The 21,848-nt window shown below is 45.9% G+C and overlaps 1 protein-coding gene across 1 annotated transcript in view; it reads right to left on the reverse strand.

Annotated features, from left to right (window-relative positions):
• Nucleotides 1-1,533: 1,533 nt before the first annotated feature.
• SMURF2 (SMAD specific E3 ubiquitin protein ligase 2) overlaps nucleotides 1,534-21,848 on the reverse strand; it is a 1,110,500-nt gene continuing 1,090,185 nt past the window's right edge. Inside the window, exons 18-19 of the mRNA XM_085617253.1 lie at nucleotides 20,538-20,613; nucleotides 1,534-4,358 (exon numbers count right to left, since the gene is read on the reverse strand). Coding sequence (XP_085473379.1) covers nucleotides 4,259-4,358; nucleotides 20,538-20,613 — 176 coding nt within the window. The 3' untranslated portion in view covers nucleotides 1,534-4,258. The remainder of the gene's footprint in view (nucleotides 4,359-20,537; nucleotides 20,614-21,848) is intronic.

Raw genomic sequence — 21,848 nt, forward strand, 5'->3', positions numbered from 1 at the left:
TAGAGATCTTCTCGTGGTATCATGAACCTCAAGGGTCGTGGTGTTAGCTCAGCAGACTATGTTGCTCTCATCCTTTTCTTCAGAGTGAATTCAGTAGCATGAAAGACAGCATCAAGTTCTTTAATGTTAATTTGGTCGACATCAAACAGTATCTTGACAGAAAAGTCTCCAAGAATAATTTGTGTCTTGGCTCTGAGCGTGTGAACAAAACAGACAGGAGATGCTATTGTGCACTTGGAATATTTTCACATCGAAGACCTACTGCTTCGGTGAAGGTAACAACATTTTGACATCGAATATGTTGGTACCAAAGTTCTTGCTGCCGTCAAGGTCCTCAATGGCGAGCAGGAATTACATTGATAGAACTATCAATGACTAGAACACCTTATTTTAATTTTCGGACCTCCTCTCCCAGGATCTTCCGCTGAGACGATCCTTAAACGTTTGACATCAAAGCAGTGGAGCTGAATATTCCCTGGCAGGCCTATCTGCCCTTTTCTTTTAGGTATTACAGTTTCACCTGAAACCTTGTGTCTGCATGTCCTGGAGGGCCCTTTTTGACATTTCTTGTGTGAATATGGTAAACAAACCTGTTGTGGATCCGTAGCTGCCCTTTTTCTTCCACAAGACGGGCATGTCACAAATAAGGGATTCCAACTGGAAGTTCCAGTGGCCAGTGACTAGATGTTAAAATGTTGAATGACATCAAAATGAAAAATATTTGAAAGAATGCTTTTTGAAAAATCACATGTGAACACACCTGGAGTATTTAGGATTCTACTCTAGAAGCTGGAAAAAACAACTGACTGTTAGAAGGCAGTAAAAATCATCAAGAGTAGTGGAACATCCTAGAGCCCTATCAGGCTATACTTTTTCTTATTGTTAAGACATGTAGTCAGCAGTTCATAGGTACTGCAATACAATTTTAGGAGGAAGTTTTGTCGGAGGCATCTGTCAACATGAATTTGAAAATCCTTTTTTTTTTATATATAGATTTTGGAGTGTACTCCTCACCATTTGCCTCGGACGTGTCCTAGGATCACCGCACAAGGGGAAATATTCTAAGGTAAATGATCATCAATAAAATTAGTATGATGCTGATTATTGTTTGCCTCTTTGCGTGAAACCCTCTGCTTGTCATACATTTGTGACTTGGTTCTGGGGGGTTGTTTAAAGAATAACAGAGAAGAAGTTTGAGGGACTGAATATTATGATGCTTTTCTAAAGTTCCACACCCATTTGTTCTACTCCCAATCCTCTTATTTTTGGTAAACTCTCCCACAGGGCTTAGGAGCGGATATTTCAAGAAAAAAAAAAAGATGACGTACTTAGAAAGTTACTTTAATTGTGCACTGATCGGATTTTGGGAGGTACTTGTCCTTCATTTGTTTTATTATTATTGGTGAGTGGTTTCAAATGTGTCAGTTCATTTGAGACATGAGTATGTGTCTTTTAATTAAAAAAAAAAAAACTACAAAAAAGACTGAAATCTGCGACGTTAGTCTAGCATTCATAAATTAAGGAAAACAAGCATTACTTTAAAACATTGATGCTGTGACAGTGCAAACAGCATACAATTTATTGCTCAACATTTGCATGGGTACAATATACAGTTTTGTTTTATACAGGTATTATTTTTTTAAAGCTCTTAACAGCTGGGTGACAATACAATGAGTATTAACACTAGAAACACTCTGCAATAAATACAAATATTCTGAAAATGAGAAACAAAATATTTTGCCAAATTAGGGAAGGGGAGAAGAAGGTCAGAAATATGAAAAGTAAACTAATGACATCCAAGCAAAAACTAAAGAACTCTAGGCAGTTGATAGATCCAAGCAATGATTGAAAGAATAAAGAAAATTGAATTTCATCTGTTTGCAAGATGGTTATGTTAGAAACCAGAGGTTTGATCCAACAGTAGTACGAGGAAGCACACGCATGGTAATGGAACACTGCCTGCAAATATATCTGTTGCTTTCACTTCCATCAATGCAACCGGTTTTGAGCCTTCCAGACAACCAACAATTAAGTAGTGTTTTAGAAAAAACAGGTAAATGCGTGTGCCCTGGACGAGAGTACAATATAAAAACCATGTCTGTATTAACAATAAAACAGAACAATTGATTTGGTAAAAATCAATTGTCGAGTATGACAACTGACCCAATGTGCAAAAAAAGTTGAGTACATATTTAACATCCTGTACACAGCACCGTAACCAAACTCTTTTTAGAGGGATACATAAAACCCTCTAGAATACAAACTTGAAGCCCGCAAAATAGTCTCTTTTTCATAATTAAAACATTCAGAAAAGAACTGCATAATTAATTACAAAATATTTCTTACAAAAACGGTATGCAACTAAAGAATGGCTAGAGGGAAACCCAGCAAAGGAGGCAAGAATGCAATAAATATTCACATTGATCAAAAAATGCAAGTTCAATATTTCATGGCATAGGGTGCTCTTATGCCAGCACCTCGGGGTTACAATTTCCGTGATTTTGAAATGAATATCTAACAGGTCATAAAGACAGCAAAAAACATATAAAGGATTTCTCAGTTTAAAAAGTGGAACGTGTGACCTTATCTGAAGTGGTATTTTAGAGATTCCCAAAGGTAAAGGCACTCAAAATATCTGGTGTACGGCTTTCTTTTGTAACATGCATCATCGCAAAACAACACTCTTTCGAACAACTTCCTCAGAAGGAAGCTCATGCTTAAAAGCGGAGATGCCAGACTAGATGTCAAGGTTACTGGCAGGAATTGGAACATACTTCATCGAGGGACAAATAGACAATATGTGTGACTCTGAATATTTGACCGCATAGAAACTATGTCACAATATAAAAAAATATATTTATGCATTTTCTCATGTAACACAGCGTCACGGGCACTTGACTGCATAGATCATGCAGAAGCAAAACAGAACATTTAGACCTGAAATAACTTCAACAAACAATGGAGAAACATTTGCCCTATATGAATCAGATTCCCGGGAAATGTAGATTGCTCGTTCACATTTTATTTTAGTGCTTTTAATGGGTCAATACATTTATAGATTAAAACATCAGTAAATGTACACAACTGACTGAATATGTACACCAGTTCAAATGCATACATTGCTGTGGGTTTGAAAATGTAAAGTTTTAGAAAACGTGGCCTGCAATTCATTGTTTTTGTTAATAAATTGGAATGAGTGCTGCACCATACACATTTTCAAAAATCAACTACTCACAATTAAGCACAATCTCCATTGTCAAGTATTTCAGACCAACGTCTTTCGCCTTACCGAGCGACACTATCATTTGATGGCAGCCCACATAAACTAGCAAGACTAAGCAAGTCTGTCCTGTATCAAAAAGATGTTTTGCATTATTCTAAGTACTGTCTGAAAAACTGTTTTAATACATTCAACGTCTGAGTGAAAGCAATGGCATTTACTGAGAACACAGAGTTTGACCACTGACAAGCATCACATTCTAAATGTTTGGTCATCAGTATGCATTTAGCACGTGCAAGAGATTTCAGATGATAATCAATTATGAAAATGCTGGCTTAAAAATCTATATAAATATTCCTTGTAGAAAAAGGGGCTCGTGTTTTTTTTCCATGGTACTGTAACAAATCAAGATAATCAAAATGAAATATCTGATTCAGGCAAACCATGCTTTGTTCCCAAAATACAAAAAACCTTTTCTTTACACTTGAAATTAACTTAATACCAAATATAACTCTTTCCCTATTTTTAAATATAAAAAACAAATGTTGGTAATGAAAACACTAACAGTTGTATGTAGAATTGGAGTCATTCAAACATTTTATAAAAAAAGAGCTAGTAAGGGTGCTGTTCAGTTTCATATGCTCAGGTGAAAATGGGCTGGTACCAACGGCTGAAGTTGAGGCTTGGTTATGTGGGAACAGGAACCAGTTAGGACAATGGAATGGAATACCTTTCTTTAAAAAAAATAGTAGTCTTTAAATGTAGAATACTGCTTAGCTGTTGAAATTTAGGATAAGTCAGCATTTCTTAAGTTCAAGATATTAGTTTTAAATAGCAGCTCAGAGTAGTCGCATGGCAAAGGCCAGGGAAACCATTTTTCCTTGGAAAATAGTCCCCAAAATTGTCCTTTCCCTGTACAGTGTCCTACGGTTCAAAGGGGAAGTTTTCCTGTATTTCAAGCAACTCTTGAATCATGTCTGTGGGGAGATTTTCTGGCGAAGAAGCATATAAATAAAGTCCAGGGTAAGCCTGAGATGGTCACTCCACAGCAAACCCACAGGTCTCTTCAATGGCCGTTAGCAGCTTCTCGTACAGCTTCTCATAATTTTCATAGGGAGGAATGTCAATCCGATTGAAGCTGTGAATCAAGAACAAGGACAGAGATACAATTAATCTAAAGGGTACATTTCATCCCAGGGATTTACGTTCTTGATGCTTCAGTCTCTGTGGCCATCTTACACTACTGCAAGCAACATTTTCAAGTAATCTTCCATACAACTGCAACAGTCTAGGCTTTCCAGTTCAACTAATTTCCATTCTAGATGTAGATCAATAGTATTCGCAGTACATGCTAATGCCCAAATAAACGCTAAAAGAACAATTGATGGACAGAATGCAGAACAATGTCATACATTCACCCCAGTAAAGGGATCTAGGCCTAAAACCATTGTTTTTTTGCTCCCCATTCAATTCCAGTATGAACCCAGCCATATGCAGATCAGTCTTGACCCTGTACCCATTGGGAACAATGCAGCCCAAACTGCCAGGCCAGGTCCTCCCTGGACTGGAAACAAGCATCCTAGGACCGGTTTCGGGCTTTCACCCTTCAACAGCCAGGATAGCTTGACTCCAGTGGCATGGAGACCGTTCATCTTTTGTGTTTCTTTTGCCCAAATAAACAGTTGAAAGCCCGAAGAACCAAGGCAGAGACACAACGTTAATCTTTTAAATTGCATAACTGACTATATGATAACTTTACTCCCATGAGAAATACACAGATAAGTTACCTTTTCCTCCTGCCCAGCATTAAAAATATTATATGGGCACTGCTAAAAATGAAGCAAAAGAAGCATAAGTAGTTGAGTGGTAGTAGTACAACACCTAAAGTTATGATAATCATGTATTACTAGCAGTAGTTAACATCTAAACAATTCAGCATTCAAATGACACCCTAATAGGGCATTACCCTGAATGGATAGATCTACTGTGTCACCAAAAGCCTCACTATTTTAGTCGCTTGCGGCTGCCACTTTAAATATGTTAGAACAGATCAACAAGAGGAAATCTACTGCAATAAGGTAGTAGTACAGCCACAACAAGTGGCTCAAAACAAATGTGTTGCAAAGGATATGCTGTCACAATTCAGCAACATTAACTATGGATACAACTGTGGAATAATTACCAAAGAGATTTGGCGTTTCCCTTGTGGTCAACTCTCAAATTCAAAACAGTGGGATGTTACACCTGAAAGCTATGGAAGGTGTTGTATCGTTGATATAATGAGCATTTAGATCCTGTGTGACACAGGGACCTTTTTAATTTGAATAAATTACACTTTGCATTTAGCAGGTAAACAATTACAAAAGTTTAATTATTACGTAAAGTAGAGGCCAACAATCCTTCTTGCGCAACCTGAAAATTAGAGGCCAACAGTCTTTCTTGTGCAACTAGAAAAGCTTTAATAACTTAATCTCCATCATTTGTATAGCTTCAATGTGCTCAAAACAATTTAGAGGTCACCAGCAGGACATCCAGAGCACACTGTAACCTGTTAAAAAAAAAAAAAAAAAAAAAAATGAAAACAGAAGACACTATTAAGACTAAGGCTGGGATTACTGGCTACAAATGCTTTATACAGCAACAAAACACTTACTCCCATGTAGTGTAGGAAAAGGGAAAGCTTTTTCAATGCTTATCTTTCCTACTATAAGATTGGATAACAATATGAAAAACTATCTCCAGTGCACAGTTATGAATTAATTTATCATGAAATTAATGTGTAGCATTAGATTCGACATCCGTGCAGTGATTTGTATTGTGTCTTGGAGTGACACCAAGATTACATCTTTAATCTTCTCTTGCTGTTTTATTCATATAACTAGTTTGTTTTCAATTTATAATTTTCTACCATATGCTGTTATTATTAACTACGATTCTCTTGGAAATCTAATATTTCCACAAGCCCATGATAGATACTATCACACATTCCAATGCCCATTTGTCTTTTGCGCTTTTTGCACAAACTTTTCTTCTCTGCAGTGATCCCTCCCAGTTTGGCAGTCCTTTTCACGCAGTCTTGTCTTCTCTTTTTTATTAGCCCCTTGCAAGAGGCGATACATTGTTTTACAACTACTAGGAAAGGCTGACTTGTATCTTGTGGTTTGATAAAATTTTGCTTTTTTTGGGGGCTGCTTCTAACGCCCACTACTCGTGTGCATCAGGAACGTTATACCATGATTCCACCCACACCATATTTGGGTTCAATTAGGTGCTTGCGTACATGAAAATGCGCCTGCTTGGACAGTGATTACCTGTCATTGCTGCACATTGGTGTCTAGATTGCTCCTGGCACACTGTTACATTTAAGATGCCCAGATCGTATAGAACTGGTAAGATTTTTTCTCCCATTTGGGATTCACTTCATGCAGCTTTCCAATAATTTTTTTTTTGCAGCTCTTTAAAATAATTGTAGTACATAATCCCCAACTCTGTCTTGATAATAGTGACTTACGCGCCTTGCCTATGTTCGAACTTTGTTGTGGGGACTCCAAGCCCCAGAGTGCTCCGCTCTCAGGAGGGAGGTGCCAGCAACATCCCAGCGCTTAAAACGCGCCAACGGTAACCGCGGCGTGGGACGCGTGCGGGCTGCGCCCGGGCCAAGGGCGGGCCCGTCCTAGCCCGTCAGAGGCCGAAGGAGGCCGGGCTGGGCTATTCCTCTGTCACTTGATTTACGAGCACTCGTCTGTAAGTACTGTCGTCTTACCCTGGTCCAGGCATACAGCTAAACCACTTCTGCCGTTTATTGTGACTTGTAGATACCCTGTGAAACAGTGGACTAACTATAATGGGAAAGAGGAAGCTAACCGAGGGTGGGGGCCCGCTCCTAAGTAAAAGAGGGAGAACATCTAAAAAAGTTTCCCACGCCGCCAGAAACTGTGTCCTAACAAGGATTGAGGGCATCGTGAATGATTGCGAGGATATTTTGGGTACCAGTATTGACACTTTTTCAGTTGCTGATGGAAACCGGCCTGTGGAAGTGTCAGTATCACCTTATCCATATGACAGAGTTTTCCCAGCAATGTTTAATAAGAAACCACCCAAAATTTCTAACACTTATGAGACACAGTCTTGTGGAGAGCATTCCAGGGCCTTTATCCCCACAAAAAAAGGTAGTTCCAAGTGTCTCTACAAAAGCTACTAGTGAATATATGTCTGTCCAACTACCCTGTTCAAATAGGTATGCTGTTTTAGATCTCTGTGTAGAGAATAGTTTAACTTCCACCCCTAGCAAAGCAGGGACGGCCAAGGCTCCTGCCAGTCTATCGCCATGCAGTCTATGTGGCCCTCAGAATGACGCACTCCGACAGAGAGTGGAACTTCCTGAAAGGGAATTGGCCTTGCTAAGGGAGAAGGTGGATTTGCTTGAGAATAGGCCTTCCGGCCCAGCCCTCCCCCTCCCCCCCTCATATCGACTAGCACCAGCTTAAGCCGGGAATTGAGGGGAAAGAGCTTTGAGGAGGCTGGGCGTGGTCTAGCGCAAGGCCAAGTGTCCCAAGCCCGGTTTCCCACTGCCACTCCTATCCCCCACAGGCAATCTAACTCACATCTTGACTTGGGTCTTGGAATGGGTAGCAGAAGCAGTGTACCAGACCGGTCCCTTCTTGGAGCCAAACTAGTAAGTACTGCTATGAACAGGGAAGGGCAGTCCATTCGGCCTAATTTGGGGCCCAATAGGGGCAACATACCCACAAGGGGCCCCATTTCTACAATTTATATGACTAAGGTCCCTAAGCTTACGAGCCCCCACAGCCTGTGAAAGCCAAGAATCGCTACACAACAAAGTAATTCACTGGACAAGACACGTGAGGGGATGCAGGTCGGTTATAAGGGAGAATGTGGCAAAAGTAACAAGGATTAAAAAAGTTGGCTCGAGGACAGACTGCATAGAGATTACGGTATTTAACGCTGAAATAGCCGAAAATCTGGTGACACTCGAACTTCGTACCTCCCCGCCAGGAACTTCGGCAATTCAATTTCGTAATTTTCCACTATGGTCACAAGATGGGGAAGGAATAGAGTCCGGTCTAAGTACAGTAGACTGACTGGATAACAGTTCATTTTCAGCCCCCGGTGACAAAAAAAAGTGGGGGAGAAAAGACGATATAGCTTTCTGCCCAAACCTTAGGGGGGAAGAGCAAGCGGAGTGGGGGAGCTTACTGGTTCACTATAATAGTCATATAAGCGCAGGAGGTATTGGAACTGTGGCCAATTCCCAAGGGTCATTAAGTTTCCTCTCTTGGAATATTGCCGGCCTACATAAAAAACTGTTGCTCCCAGAGTGGAACACTTTTATAGATGGCCTATTTTATCCCAGCTTCAAGATCAGGGAAAGGCCGATCAGCAGGGGGGCTTCATATCTGGTTAAATATCTCTCTAAACTGGTCTACAGCCATCTACACTACCCCCTCAAACGATATTCAACATTTGTCGGTGAAAGGCCCTAAAAAAGGTTTCAATTTGGAAATATTTAACGTCTATGCTAGAGGGTCTCCCGGGGTACAACTCTCATCAACCATAGCAATTTTAGAGAGAGAGTTGTCCAACACAAACCCCAACTCAGTAGCCATTGTGGCTGGGGACTTTAATTGTACTTACGAACCTCTTTGTACTGTGGATGTTCTGGGTATTGGTGATCAGGACACTAAATTCGCTATCCCCCCCCCCCCCCCCCTTAGTCTAACCCCAATCAAGAAGTGGACTCAAAGGGCTATACAACTGAGTGCCCTTACACTGGAGCATAACCTCAGAGCCGTAAATGGCAGAACACGCTCCGACTTGTGCGGGCCAATACATATAATAGACCCAGCTGCCCGTCAAGGATAGACTACATTCTGTTGGATATACGACTCTGGCATGTTTTAGAGGATATGGAAATTCTACCAACTCAGGATAGCGACCATATTCCGCTTTGCATGCATATAAGCAACATCTGGTCAGCCTCCAAACCAGCCAATGTAACAAAATTGTCTACAAAAGAAGTGGTGCCTTCTTATTGTAATCGACGCCTAAAGTGGAACAGAGTCTCACAGGATGAGGATATGTTGTGTAAAACAAGAGTCTTGGTAGAGCAGTTGTCTTTGGAGCTCGATCTACCTCAAGAGCCCCTTATGGGTGTGCAGAATTCTCTCCTCACAAAACACTATCTAGATTTCATTGGAAAAATGGGTTTGCTCTCTACCATACCGGAGCCCCGCACGTACAAAATATTCCCTAGGCCCTCTAACTTGTGGTATTCGAGGGTATGCAGGGAGAAGAGACATATGTTAACTGTAGCCCTCAAAGTAATAATATGTCTCTTGTTAGATACGCTAAGGAAAGAGTACGCAAGGACAATCGAGCTAGCTAAGCGTATCTGGGAAGAAGCGCATTGGCAGGAGCTTAAATCTGCCTCCCTCCTGAAAGACTCCACGCTGTTTTGGGGACTCATCGACAAAGGCAGCCGTATGGGTGACGATCCGATCCCCAATCACATCTCGGCTCAACAGTGGCATACACACTTCTCTGGCTTGTACAGTGAGGCTAACAGCCATTCTCAATCCAATGGCCATAAGCCCCCCTACTCTTTGAGGACCCCACTTTAGATGTGCTCCCCGCATCTGATAGTGCACTCGACCTCTTCAAGCTTAATGAGGTCTCTTCTGCCATTACAGGGCTATCATCTGGGAAGGCGGCAGACCCTGACGGCATTCCCAGTGATCTCCTTCTCCACGATCTAAAACTATGGGCCGATCTTATTCTGCTCATATTGAATTTAATTGCTAGAGGCCATCCCGTCCCGGAATCCTGGAAAGGCGCCAAAGTGGTAGCCATATTTAAGAAGGGGAGTAGGGAGGATCCCGCCAACTACAGGCCGATAAGTCTAATCGACGTAATACAGAAGGTGGTTGGTAGGGTCCTCCTTAGGAGGGTCAGGACTTGGATGGATGAAGCTAACGTGCTTTCACATTTCCAGGCAGGCTTTAGACATAGGGTGGGCACGATGCACCAGGTCTTCCGTTTTTTTTATGATCTACTGGAAAGTAGTTGTCATTGGGAAAGGCAGCTTATATCTGGCCTTTATTGACCTTAAGACCGCGTTTGATCTGGTCCCTCGTTCCAAACTCTGGTCGGTGCTGTCCGATCTGGGCTTTCCACCTCTGATCCTTGACATTGTCAGGCGCCTCCATGAGGGGATCTACGCAAAAACCAGGTGGGACAATCAGGGTCAGTTGACAGATAGGGTGGCGGTTGACAGGGAAGTCCGCCAGGGCTGTGTGCTGGCTCCAACCCTGTTCTCCCTCTTCATAAATGGGGTGGTTGACCATTTGAGAGAGGATCCAACAGACGCCCCCGCCCTGGCAGGGGAGAAAACTCCCACCCTTCTTTTTGCCGACGACACCCTTTTGATGTCAAAAAGCCCAAGTGGCCTCCAAACGTTGCTCGTCCGGTTTAGTCAGTTTTGTGATGCACGGGGCTTAGTAATTAATACCTCAAAAACGAAACTAATGACTATCACCATCTAAACGATTTAGGAATGGCTTCTCACTTAATGGAATGCCACTAGACATCGACTATCTAGGCAGCAGGATCACTAAGACGATGAAATGGAATGGACATCTAGCCAAAATGATTCTTAATCACAAGAGGGTAGCGGGCGCTATACTAAGAAAACAGCGGCTCTCTTTTAGCAGACCAGTAGTGGCAGCCCTCGAGGTATACGATGGGAAGGCTCTACCCTCAGCACTATATGGGGCGGAGCTATGGGGGTTCGAGAATACCAGCGACTTGGAGAAATCTGAGAATCATTTTCTAAGAGGACTGGTTTCCCTCCCCCTTCCACCCCGTTGTTACCACTTCGGTTGGACCTGGGTAAACGCTCTATCAGGGACATAGCAAGATTACGCCCATTGCTCTTCTGGATTCGCCTGAGACGCACCGCTGAACTGGCTAGTTATGCTGATGCCCTGACTGAGATTATTAATCTAAACACTGGTAAAAAGATCAAATGGATCTGCAAATTAAAGCGATTGGTTACAGACATCGGTTACGGGGAGGCATGGCTCAATCAGACCCCACCTGAAAAGCAAATCATCAAAAAAGCCTACTGGGACTGGGTGAAGGGAGAGGAAGCTAGAAATCCCAACCGAGGTAGCCTTACAAACCAGTTTCTGGAGCATAAGATGGTGGCCAAATCCGAGCAATATTTGGATTACATACAATGTCCACGAGACAGAACGCTATATATGAAGCCCAGGTTTGGGACCCTCCCGCTTAACGCTTTGGTAGCAGGATGGAATTGCCAGACTTCAACATCTGCCAACTGTCCCGGGTGTTCTGCCCCAAGCGAATCTGTTCCCCACTTCCTCTTGGCGGCAAGGAGGAAGTGGCTCAGCCCCATTTGTAGAAATTTGGGCTTTGCGAACTATAGGGTGGCGCTTCGCTTCCTTTTAACCGATGCTTCTTCCCTGGTGGTGGTCTGCGGGGTAGCCAAATTTCTGGGGTGTGCCTGGCTGATACGAACTAAACTGCTAAAATCTCAAAAGAGTTTGGCCACTGGAGATTTATGATCATTTGTTTTTATTATAACATGATGTGTCCTTTTAATGGCTTTTTATATGTATATATTCCACCTTTTTACCATCTTTTTAATACCATATGCTGTATCATGAAGGATCCGTAGGATGATGATTTGTCTATGTACATACTTTTATGATATTTTATATCGAATAAAGTTATTCAACAACAACAACGACTTATGTTTTCATTTTGTTCTACAGAATACAAAGTGTTCTGAATTAATGGGAGTTGTTACCATGCATTCCTTTAGCCCACAAGCATTATAACATGTTGACCTTTACAACATGTTTTAATGCCACACAGGACTTTTAACACACAACTGTTGTGGTAGTGACAGATTTATTTTTTAAATTGGGGAACCCCCTGCAATCCCCCCCTTCTCACTGCTACCCCTTTAAATTTACCCTTAACGTCTCATATGCTTATTCATCTCTTAACCTTTAAAAACAAAATTAAAACCTAACAGCCCTGCATCCTAAAAAAGCAATATCTGAAAGAAACACGTTAGTTAGATTCCTCACCTTAGAATATCCCCAGGCGTCAGACTGGATCCAATATCCCCAGGCGTCAGACTGGATCCGTAAGATTTTTGTAGCAATACCCCTTGCGCGTCGCTAAGCGTCGTCTGCGGCTCCGCGCCCGTCGTTGGCGTCGTGCGCCAGAATGACGTCGCCCTCACGCGCTGACGTCAGTTCTTCTTTTTTCCGTGGCAGTAAGCGCCGATCCGGGAGAGCTACCCCTTTAGTCAATTTTTGACTAACTTTTTCGACTCTTTTTGGTCACTTCTCGACTCTGGTGCCGGTAGGATGCCTGGTTTCAAGGCCTGCGACGACTGTCACCGACTGATGTCGGTGACCGATCATCACCGCCGGTGCCTGTACTGCTTGGGCCTCGACCACGACGCGGAGTCGTGCTCCGATTGTATGGCCTGACCTCGAAAGCTAGGCGGGAGCGGTCCCGCAAGCTTCTCGAGCTTCGCCACTCGGCTCCGCGCCCCTCTCGATCCCGGTCCAGGAGAAGGTCCAAGGATCGGTCGCGGAGCCGCACTCGACATCGTCGCTCGTATGGCTCGAAGTCTTCGGGTAAGTCGAAGCACTCCAAGAAGTCCAAGAGGCGACACCGCTCTTCGGACTCCCCTCGCCGGTCGCGCGACTCGGCCGAGGGTCCGGGTGGTTCCACCCCCGCGGCTCCGCAGGCGTCGCGCAAGTCCCCATACCCGCCGGTCCCTGGGACTGACGCGACGCCGGCGGAGGTCAGTGCCTTCCTCTCGGCCATGAGGAGCCTGGCCCCGCCGTCGATGCCCGCTGGCGCGCCTTCGGGCCCCGCGGACTCGACTGGGCGACCTTGCGTGCCGGCGGCTCCGGCGCCGTTGGAGGCTCCGGCCCCGACGCCGCAGGTCCCCGAGGGGCCCGAGCCTGGGCCCCCGTCGACGCCGGTCGACCTCGTCACGCCTCCTCCGCCGACACCGGTACCACCCCCGACGCCGGTCGACGTCGATCCCCGGTTCAGCCCCTGTCCGGTCCCGACGCCGATGCGGCGCCGCATCCGACGCCGCTAGAGACACATATTGTCTATCGACCGGCTCCGATCATTCCTCCTGTTTACCAGGAATCGGATGACGGGGGCAAATGGGAGGGGTCTGAGGACCCTATGGCCCTTCAGGGGCAACTTTCTCAGGACTGGGCAGATGAACTGGGGGAGGCCAGTGGATTGGATACCCCACCGGACACTGGATTCATCTCTCCTCCGACTGTGGCTTCGGAGGAGGGTTCAGCTTTTTCTGTGGTGCTGCGCAAGGCGGCCGCGGCCCTCGGGCTTGAGCTGCCTGCCGTGGCTGTGACGACTAACATCCTCACTGAGGTGCTTCAGTCTGCCGCATGCTCCACTGAGCCTCTGCTGCAATTCAATGAGGCCCTCACTGACATTCTGCAGGGCACCTGGTCCAAGCCCTCCACAGTCCCTCCTGTGGATAGGAACGTTGCCAGGCGCCACCGCCCTGCTCCGGGCGACCCTAGTTTTCTGTCCCAACACCCCACCCCCGAGAGTCTGGTTATCCAGGCCTCTACCTCCCAATCCTCCTTCCCGTCCGCTCCTCCGGACCGGGATTCCAAGAGACTGGAACAGTTCGGTAAGAAGCTGTTCTCCTCGCTCAGTTTGGGCCTGCGGTCTTTGAACACCGCCTGTCTCTTGGACCGTTATTCCCACTCTCTGTGGGATACGGTGGAGGACGTGCTGCCACTGTGCCCGGAGGAGGCCCATGCGAGGCTTTCCTCGGCTCTGGCCGATGGGAGAGATGCAGCGCGCCATGCAATCCGATGTGGACTCGACACTACGGACTCGCTAGGTAGGGCGATTTCTACCACGGTGGCGCTTCGACATCACGCCTGGCTGCGGTCCACGTCGTTTTCAGGGGATGTCCAGAGCACACTCATGGACATGCCTTTTGATGGCGCTCGCCTTTTTGGTGAGAAAGCGGACAGTGCGCTGGCTCGCTTCAATGACTCCCGGACTACGGCCACCTCCTTGGGCCTCTCGGCCCCGCGGCCACAAACTTCCGCTTTTCGCTCGTTTCGTGGCCAAGGAAGGTGCACCTCCTCACGTCCGCCTAGCCACCGGCCGCAGAACCAGCCTGCACGCGGTCGCGGACGTGGTTTCCGCCGAGGCGGTACTGGAGGACGACGGGGTCAGTCCACATCCACCCCGGCAGCATCCGCCTCAAAGCCTTCCTAGTCCGTGCTTTCAGGCCCAGTCCTCGCCAGAGAGAGGCCGGGTTCGCCATCACCTGCTCCACTGGCGTACCATTACTTCGGACAGGTGGGTGCTGCAAATCGTCCGAAGGGGCTACTCCCTCCCCTTCGAGACGACCCCTCCAGCCATGCCACCGCAGCTCCACCGTATCTCGGAGGATCATTTGAATCTTCTGCAAGAGGAAGTTTCGGCCCTCTTGGCCAAAGAGGCCGTCGAGCGCGTTCCGAGCCCAGAAGTAGGTCGTGGTTGTTATTCCCACTACTTTCTGGTTCCCAAGAAGGGCAAAGGAGGCCTACGCCCTATCTTGGACCTCAGGAACGTCAATGCCTTCCTCCGGAAGGAACGGTTCAAAATGTTGACTTTGGCTCAGGTTCTAGCTGCCCTAGACCCTGGAGACTGGATGGTAGCATTGGACTTGCAGGACGCATATTTCCATATCCCCGTCATGCCGGCCCACCGGCGCTACCTGCGGTTCACGGTGGGTCAGGAGCACTTTCAGTTCACCGTGCTCCCCTTCGGCCTTACCAGTGCCCCTCGGGTGTTCACGAAAGTGATGGCGGTGGTCGCAGCTCATCTGTGCAGATCAGGGGTTCCGGTCTTCCCCTATCTCGACGACTGGTTGTTGAAGGCGGGCTCGCCCCAGACAGTCGTCTCCCACCTCCAGACTACGGCGGATCTCCTGCATTTGCTAGGGTTTTCCATCAATGTGCCGAAGTCACACCTGAGCCCCTCTCAGAAGCTCCTCTTCATCGGAGCTGTTCTCGATTCGGCGCAGTTCCGGGTTCATCCACCGGAACAGCGGGTCCGGGATATACAGGCCCTGATTCCCATCTTTCGGCCTCTATCCTGGGTTTCGGTCAGGCTAGTGTTGCGGCTTCTGGGGCTGATGGCCTCCTGCATCCTACTAGTGCATCACGCCAGGCGGCGCATGCGGGCTCTGCAGTGGGACCTGAAGTTTCAGTGGGCCCAGCATCACGGCAACCTGTCCGACCAGGTCTTGATCTCGGAGGGCACTGCACAGCAGTTGCAGTGGTGGCTCACGGTCCGCGATTGGGTCATGGGCAAGAGCCTCTCCCTACCCCTTCCTGATCATGTCGTAGTGACGGATGCGTCCCTCCAATGATGGGGTGGCCATATGGGAGAGGCGGAGATCAGAGGCCTCTGGTCTCCGGCGGAGTCTCGCCTCCACATCAACTTGTTGGAGCTGAGAGCGATTCGACTTGCACTGAAAGCCTTCCTTCCCTCTGTCCGGGGAAGTGTCGTGCAGGTGTTCACGGACAACACCACCGCCATGTGGTATTGCAACAAACAGGGCGGGGTGGGGTCGTGGACCCTTTGTCAGGAGGCTCTGCGCCTCTGGACATGGCTGGAACACCAGGGCATCACCCTGGTGGTTCAACATCTGGCGGGCTCTCTGAACGCCAGAGCAGACGAACTCAGCCGCCGGTGCATAATGGATCACGAATGGCGTCTGAACTCCGAGGTGGCGCAAGGTCTCTTTCAGCAGTGGGGAGAGCCTTGGTTAGATCTATTCGCCACAGATGAGAACGCGCAATGTCAGCAGTTCTGCGCGTTGGAATTTCCAAGGCGGCACTCGCTCGGCGACGCTTTTCGTCGCGAGTGGAGTTGCGGTCTGTTGTACGCCTTTCCGCCAATACCACTTCTGCCCAGAGTGCTGAAGAAGATCAGGCGCGACCGGGCCCAAGTCATCTTGGTGGCTCCGGATTGGGCACGAAGGTACTGGTATCCCGAGCTACTCAGTATGTTGACCGATCCTCCGATACGTCTGCCCCTTCGGGAGGATCTTCTGTCGCAGCAGCAGGGGACGGTCCTCGACCCGAACCTGTCCAGCCTCCACCTCCATGCGTGGAGATTGAGCGGCGACAGTTGATGCCATTTGACTTGCCTCCTGAAGTCTGTGATGTCATTCTGGCAGCCAGCCGTCCCTCCACAAAGACGGTATACGCCTGCCGGTGGAACAAGTTTGTGGCATGGTGCACAGCAAAGGCTGTGGATCCCCTTTCCGCCCCTCTTTCTGAGGTTCTCCTCTTTCTTCTTTCTTTGGCCCGGCAGGGCTCTGCCCTGGGCACCTTGAAAGGTTATCTTGCTGCCATCTCTGCCTTCTTACGGCTTCCTGATCAGCCCTCTCTTTTCAAGTCCCCTGTAGTGTCACGCTTTCTTAAAGGCATTACTTACACGTTCCCTCCTGTCCCTTTCGTAATGCCTCAGTGGGACTTGAATCTTGTCTTAACATTCCTGATGTGCGCTCCCTTTGAGCCTCTTCACAATTGTCCTCTTCGTCTTCTCACTCTTAAGACTGCTTTCCTGGTAGCCATCACCTCGGCTAGACGGGTGAGTGAGCTCCAGCCTCTATCGTCAAAGCCTCCTTTTCTATCTGTTCATCCGGACAAGGTTGTCCTTCGGCCTCGTCCTTCCTTTCTGCCGAAAGTGGTGACCCCCTTTCATCTTGGGCAATCTGTCACCTTGCCCACCTTCTTTCCGCCTCCGCATCCTTCCAAAGAGGAAGAGCGGCTCCACCGTCTGGACCCAAAACGTGCGCTCTCCTTTTATTTGGACCGCACAAAACAGTTCCGAGTGGACGACCAGCTTTTTGTTGGCTACGTGGGTGCAAAGAAGGGAAAAGCTGTACACAAACGGACCATCTCCCGGTGGGTCGTTTTGTGTATAAAAATCTGTTATTCCTTGGCAAAAAAGGACCATCCTGTTGGGCTGCGAGCCCATTCTACTCGGGCCACGGCGGCCACTACTGCTTTGGGACGGGGAGTTCCTTTGCAGGACATCTGTCAGGCGGCGACGTGGGCTTGGCTGCACACGTTTGCCAGGCATTATTGCCTAGACAGCCAAGTCCGGAGGGATGGCTTCTTTGGCCGTTCTGTCCTCCAGGACTTTCTGGTGTGATCTTGGTTCGCAGACCCACCACCGGGGTTGGTACCTACTCTAAGGTGAGGAATCTAACGTGTTTCTTTCAGATGAACAAGTTACTTACCTTCGGTAACGATGTATCTGTAAGAAACATTAGTTAGTTAGATTCCTCACCGACCCACCCATCCTCCCCGTTCTGCGAAGTGACATCTAGGGTTAAGGCTATTCCTTTCAGGGCCCTAGATTTTTTGGCACCAGTGTCGGTCTCTTGCATGGCTCTGCGTTCCTGGCGCGGGAAGCTATGTACAAGAACTGACGTCAGCGCGCAAGGGCGGCGTCTAAGTACTCCGACGACGTCATTCCGGCGCACGACGCCAACGACGGACGCGGAGCCGCAGACGACGCCTAGCGACGCGCAAGTGGTATTGCTACAAAAATCTTCCGGATCCAGTCTGACGCCTGGGGATATTGGATCCAGTCTGACGCCTGGGGATATTCTAAGGTGAGGAATCTAACTAACTAATGTTTCTTACAGATACATCGTTACCGAAGGTAAGTAACTTGTTCTTTAAAACCCTTACGGCTCTGTAACCTTATCTGTCAATGAACCCTAAGAGCCCTTTACTACCCCATACCCTTACCCATTCCTGAACCCTTAACAGTCTTAAAACACTACCATACCCTCACCTGAACCCTAAAAGCCAAAACCAGTTACCCTTACTATTCTATACCCTCCTTCATCCCTGAACCCTTAAAAACCCCTTACTAGCTCGTACACTTAACCATCCTTCAACTCTTAACCCCACCCTTGAATCCTTACCAACAGGTACCCTTGCCCACCTGAGAACACTAAAATTCCTAATAAATCCTTTACCATCCAGAATCCTTACCCATCGATAACCTTTGAATATTTTGAAACAATAAAATTAAGTCATTAAAAATAAAATACCTACCTGTATGATGAAGTATCACGTGATAAAGTACCAAAAAAGGGCTGCATGGTATGAACCTATGGGGTAAAGCCTGTAAACAGCTCTGAATGTATTATGTTCTGATAATGAACTTTTAATTGTTTACATAAGGTCGAAACAGCATTAGCACATAAAAGTAGATTAAGGATGCTAAGATGATATTAACTATGTGGTTGTGCATCCTGATACTAGGAGGTAGGTACTGATTGCATGACTTTGTATATATACACACACACTTTGCCTTTGTTCTTCACCTTTTCACTGTGTGACTATTTTTTAGCACAATGAAAATATAAAAGATGGAGCTCATGTTACTAAAAGTTGGCTAGTTCAGCTAGGACTGTTGGGCTCTACAATACATATTCATTTGATGAAACGCTGACCTACTAAATGCAAGGTTTTATTTAAATGAGTCCATATCGAACTATTGTGCTGCTTTATACCTACAAATGGTTCATATTTGGCATACTGGGTTGCCCTTGTATTTTCATACCTGCTCTCTTGTTGAAAATATCTTCCCTTTTGTTTCAGGTAACTGCCGACAACTCATGGGTCTTCCTTGGTCTCAAAGATGACAGTGGTTCCTTCTCTGCATCTCTTGATTAACCCTGAAAGCATCCTACATGGTTTTCAGGCTGGTCTTGCCTCTAAACATGAGGCAGCACAGTTCTAGTGGCCACGTGGAATGATACATTGATGCTTTTGGCTGAGGGATCACTCACCTCTCTCATACATATCTGAAGACTTCAACACCATGCTCGCATACTGCAATTGGAAAACTGTTTCAACAATGCAGGTCTTCAGGGTGACACTTGAGGGAGTTTTTGGGCATTTCATTTTGACAGTGAAAAATGACTTAAGAATTTTACCAGAGTTCAGGTAATCTGCATTGTGCAGACCTTTCAGGAAATACTTCTCTTATTGCCCTCTTTAATGCACAGACGTGACAATGTATGTGCATCTTTACCAACAATGGCCTATGGTTCCATTCATATGCTAATGACACTATTTGTGTGTCAGTGGTCTGCAGAGATTTATTTGAAATGTCTAGGACTTTGAGGTTCAGGTGACTAAGATTTACATAAAGTTCAAAGACAGAAGAACATCTTATGTAGACCAATTGCCTCTTGCACTCTATTGCTCTACTGTCTTTCCCATTTGGCCACCATTATTTTTTGCCAAGAAGGCTTTACACTTGGCATGTATTGTGAATGGAATCCCATGTTGCAGTAGTTGTGAAGAGTGTTTTGTCATCTATGTAAATAAGGATTATCTATGGAAACACAGAGTCCCAGACAAATTCTAAACTATGCTATGCAAATGCTCGTTCTAGTATGGCAGCCCCCAATTCAGATTTCAGAAATTCCAAAAACCTGTGTTCCAACCTATATTTAAGCCATAAGTTAGTCTATGGTCTGCTCAGACATTGCAGTTGGATCAGTAGCTGTCAAATGTAATTACCTCACTTGTATGTGCCCAAATGGTAACGTACATCTGTCTATAGGACTAAACTGCAACTTGCCTTCTCGACCAGGCCAAGAGATCAGACATGCAACAACTTTCCCTGTACTACTTTCAAGGTGTGTTCATTGAAGTGGCAGGCAGTTTTCAGTATTTACTGCTGAAAGCTATACCACCTTATTCCTTCACACCCATATCCTTACCACTTAGTTCCCTTTCATAAAAGCCTAGAAGACATTCAACTTCACCTCTCATTAATTTTCCATTCTTTTGGTTTAGTTTGGGTACTACGGAATTAGACTGCCAGCTAAGCTATTGCTTTTGCAATGTTTCCCAATTCACATTTTTGACAGCCACACATTTCCAGTTTTATTGGCTCCACTAATTTGAAGTCAGTTTCCTGCATGGTTACACACTATTGCACTGAATTTAGTAAAACAATATTTCTCTTTTTTAGAATGCATTTTTTCATCATTTGCCTGCTGTAAGGAGTAAGGGCAAAAAAGAAACATACAGGAGAAAATATTATGAAGACATCAGACAATGAATAGAAATTCAATCATCATCTATTCAAAAAGCTGCAGCAAATGTTTGAAGCAAATTCAATTTCTCTTCAAAATTGTATTTCATCTCCTCACCATGTATGAGCTTTCGGCAAGTTATTAGTACTAGCATCGATCTGGTGTATGGTAAATAACCTTGGTCCTGCGGCACCTGCAAAATGCAGATAAAAAGGTAGAGTAAATGAAAAATTATACCAACAAAATAACAGCATGTAAACCATGATTACTCGCAAAGATTTTCCTAGGGGCCAAAAAGTTTGGTCTGTGATGTGACTGAGGGCCGCACTGATGCCTGCAAGGAGGTGCTCAGGGTGGGTGATAAAGTGAGTGTAGGAGGTGAAACATATACATCTAGTGCCTGAACTGCACGATGCAAAGCCAGAAAACCTGGAATTAATGCAGTCTTCCCCACTTAACCAACTTGTGTGATCCTAGGCAATTTTTTTATTTCTCTTTCCCTCCTTTTTCTTCATTATCATATACAGGAGGACCTTAAAATACATGGCTTCAGGATGTGCGCTGTGTAAAACCTTCTCCTGTGTTTGATTTAATAAACTACAATATTGTTCATGTATAAGAGCGACCTAGGCCACCCAAAAAGTGCACATAACTGACTTGCTTCTTAGTGCACTGCTGGTATTGTTGCCAGCATTTGGGGGGAGAATTAATATTTCTAAATTCATATTTGCAAACTATCACTTTAAAAAAAATACTTCTCAATGCACTTTTTGAATTCTGAAGAGACTATCATATTTAAAATATTTGCTACAAGATGGGTTTTTTTTTTTTTTTTTTTAGTATTAAATCGTTTTATTGACGGCAAAATATGTAAAAATGAAGTTAAGGTGCCTACAACCCAGTGGGCCGGCCAAGTAAAGTCCATGTAAACAAACAGAATGTGATACAAAAAAGGAAATGTACGAGGTAATACACAGCAAGCCGCCTACAACCCAACAGGGCTAGCCGCGTCTGAAGGAATGCAGCAACCAGAAGCCAGTAGTAGAAATTATCAGTCAAACAGGTGTAAAACCAAGCGATGCCTGGAATGCTGGTGATCCCATGCGAATGTAGGCACAGCAGTGTAGGCCGTGTGTGCACAGGAATCAAAACCAAAACTTAGCAAACGAAAGAAAACCCCGACATAATCTCACCCACCTCCCCCCGTCTCCTCAGTAAGAGAACCCAAAAGGGAAGGAAAGGATGTCACCTGCTTAGGACTGAATGTGGGAACGGGCCGGTCAACGCGGGAGCTAGCAATGTGGCCTAGATCTTGTGCGTTCAGGGGAGAACAGAAGCACCCTCTGGAATCAATTTGAGAATGCGGAGGTATTGTGGGCAGGACAGTTCTCGAAATTCTGTTGTGAGTATAGTTAGGAATGGGGCCCA

The sequence above is a fragment of the Triturus cristatus genome, chromosome 7, assembly GCF_964204655.1.
Source record: "Triturus cristatus chromosome 7, aTriCri1.1, whole genome shotgun sequence".
Taxonomy (NCBI): Eukaryota; Metazoa; Chordata; class Amphibia; order Caudata; family Salamandridae; genus Triturus; species Triturus cristatus.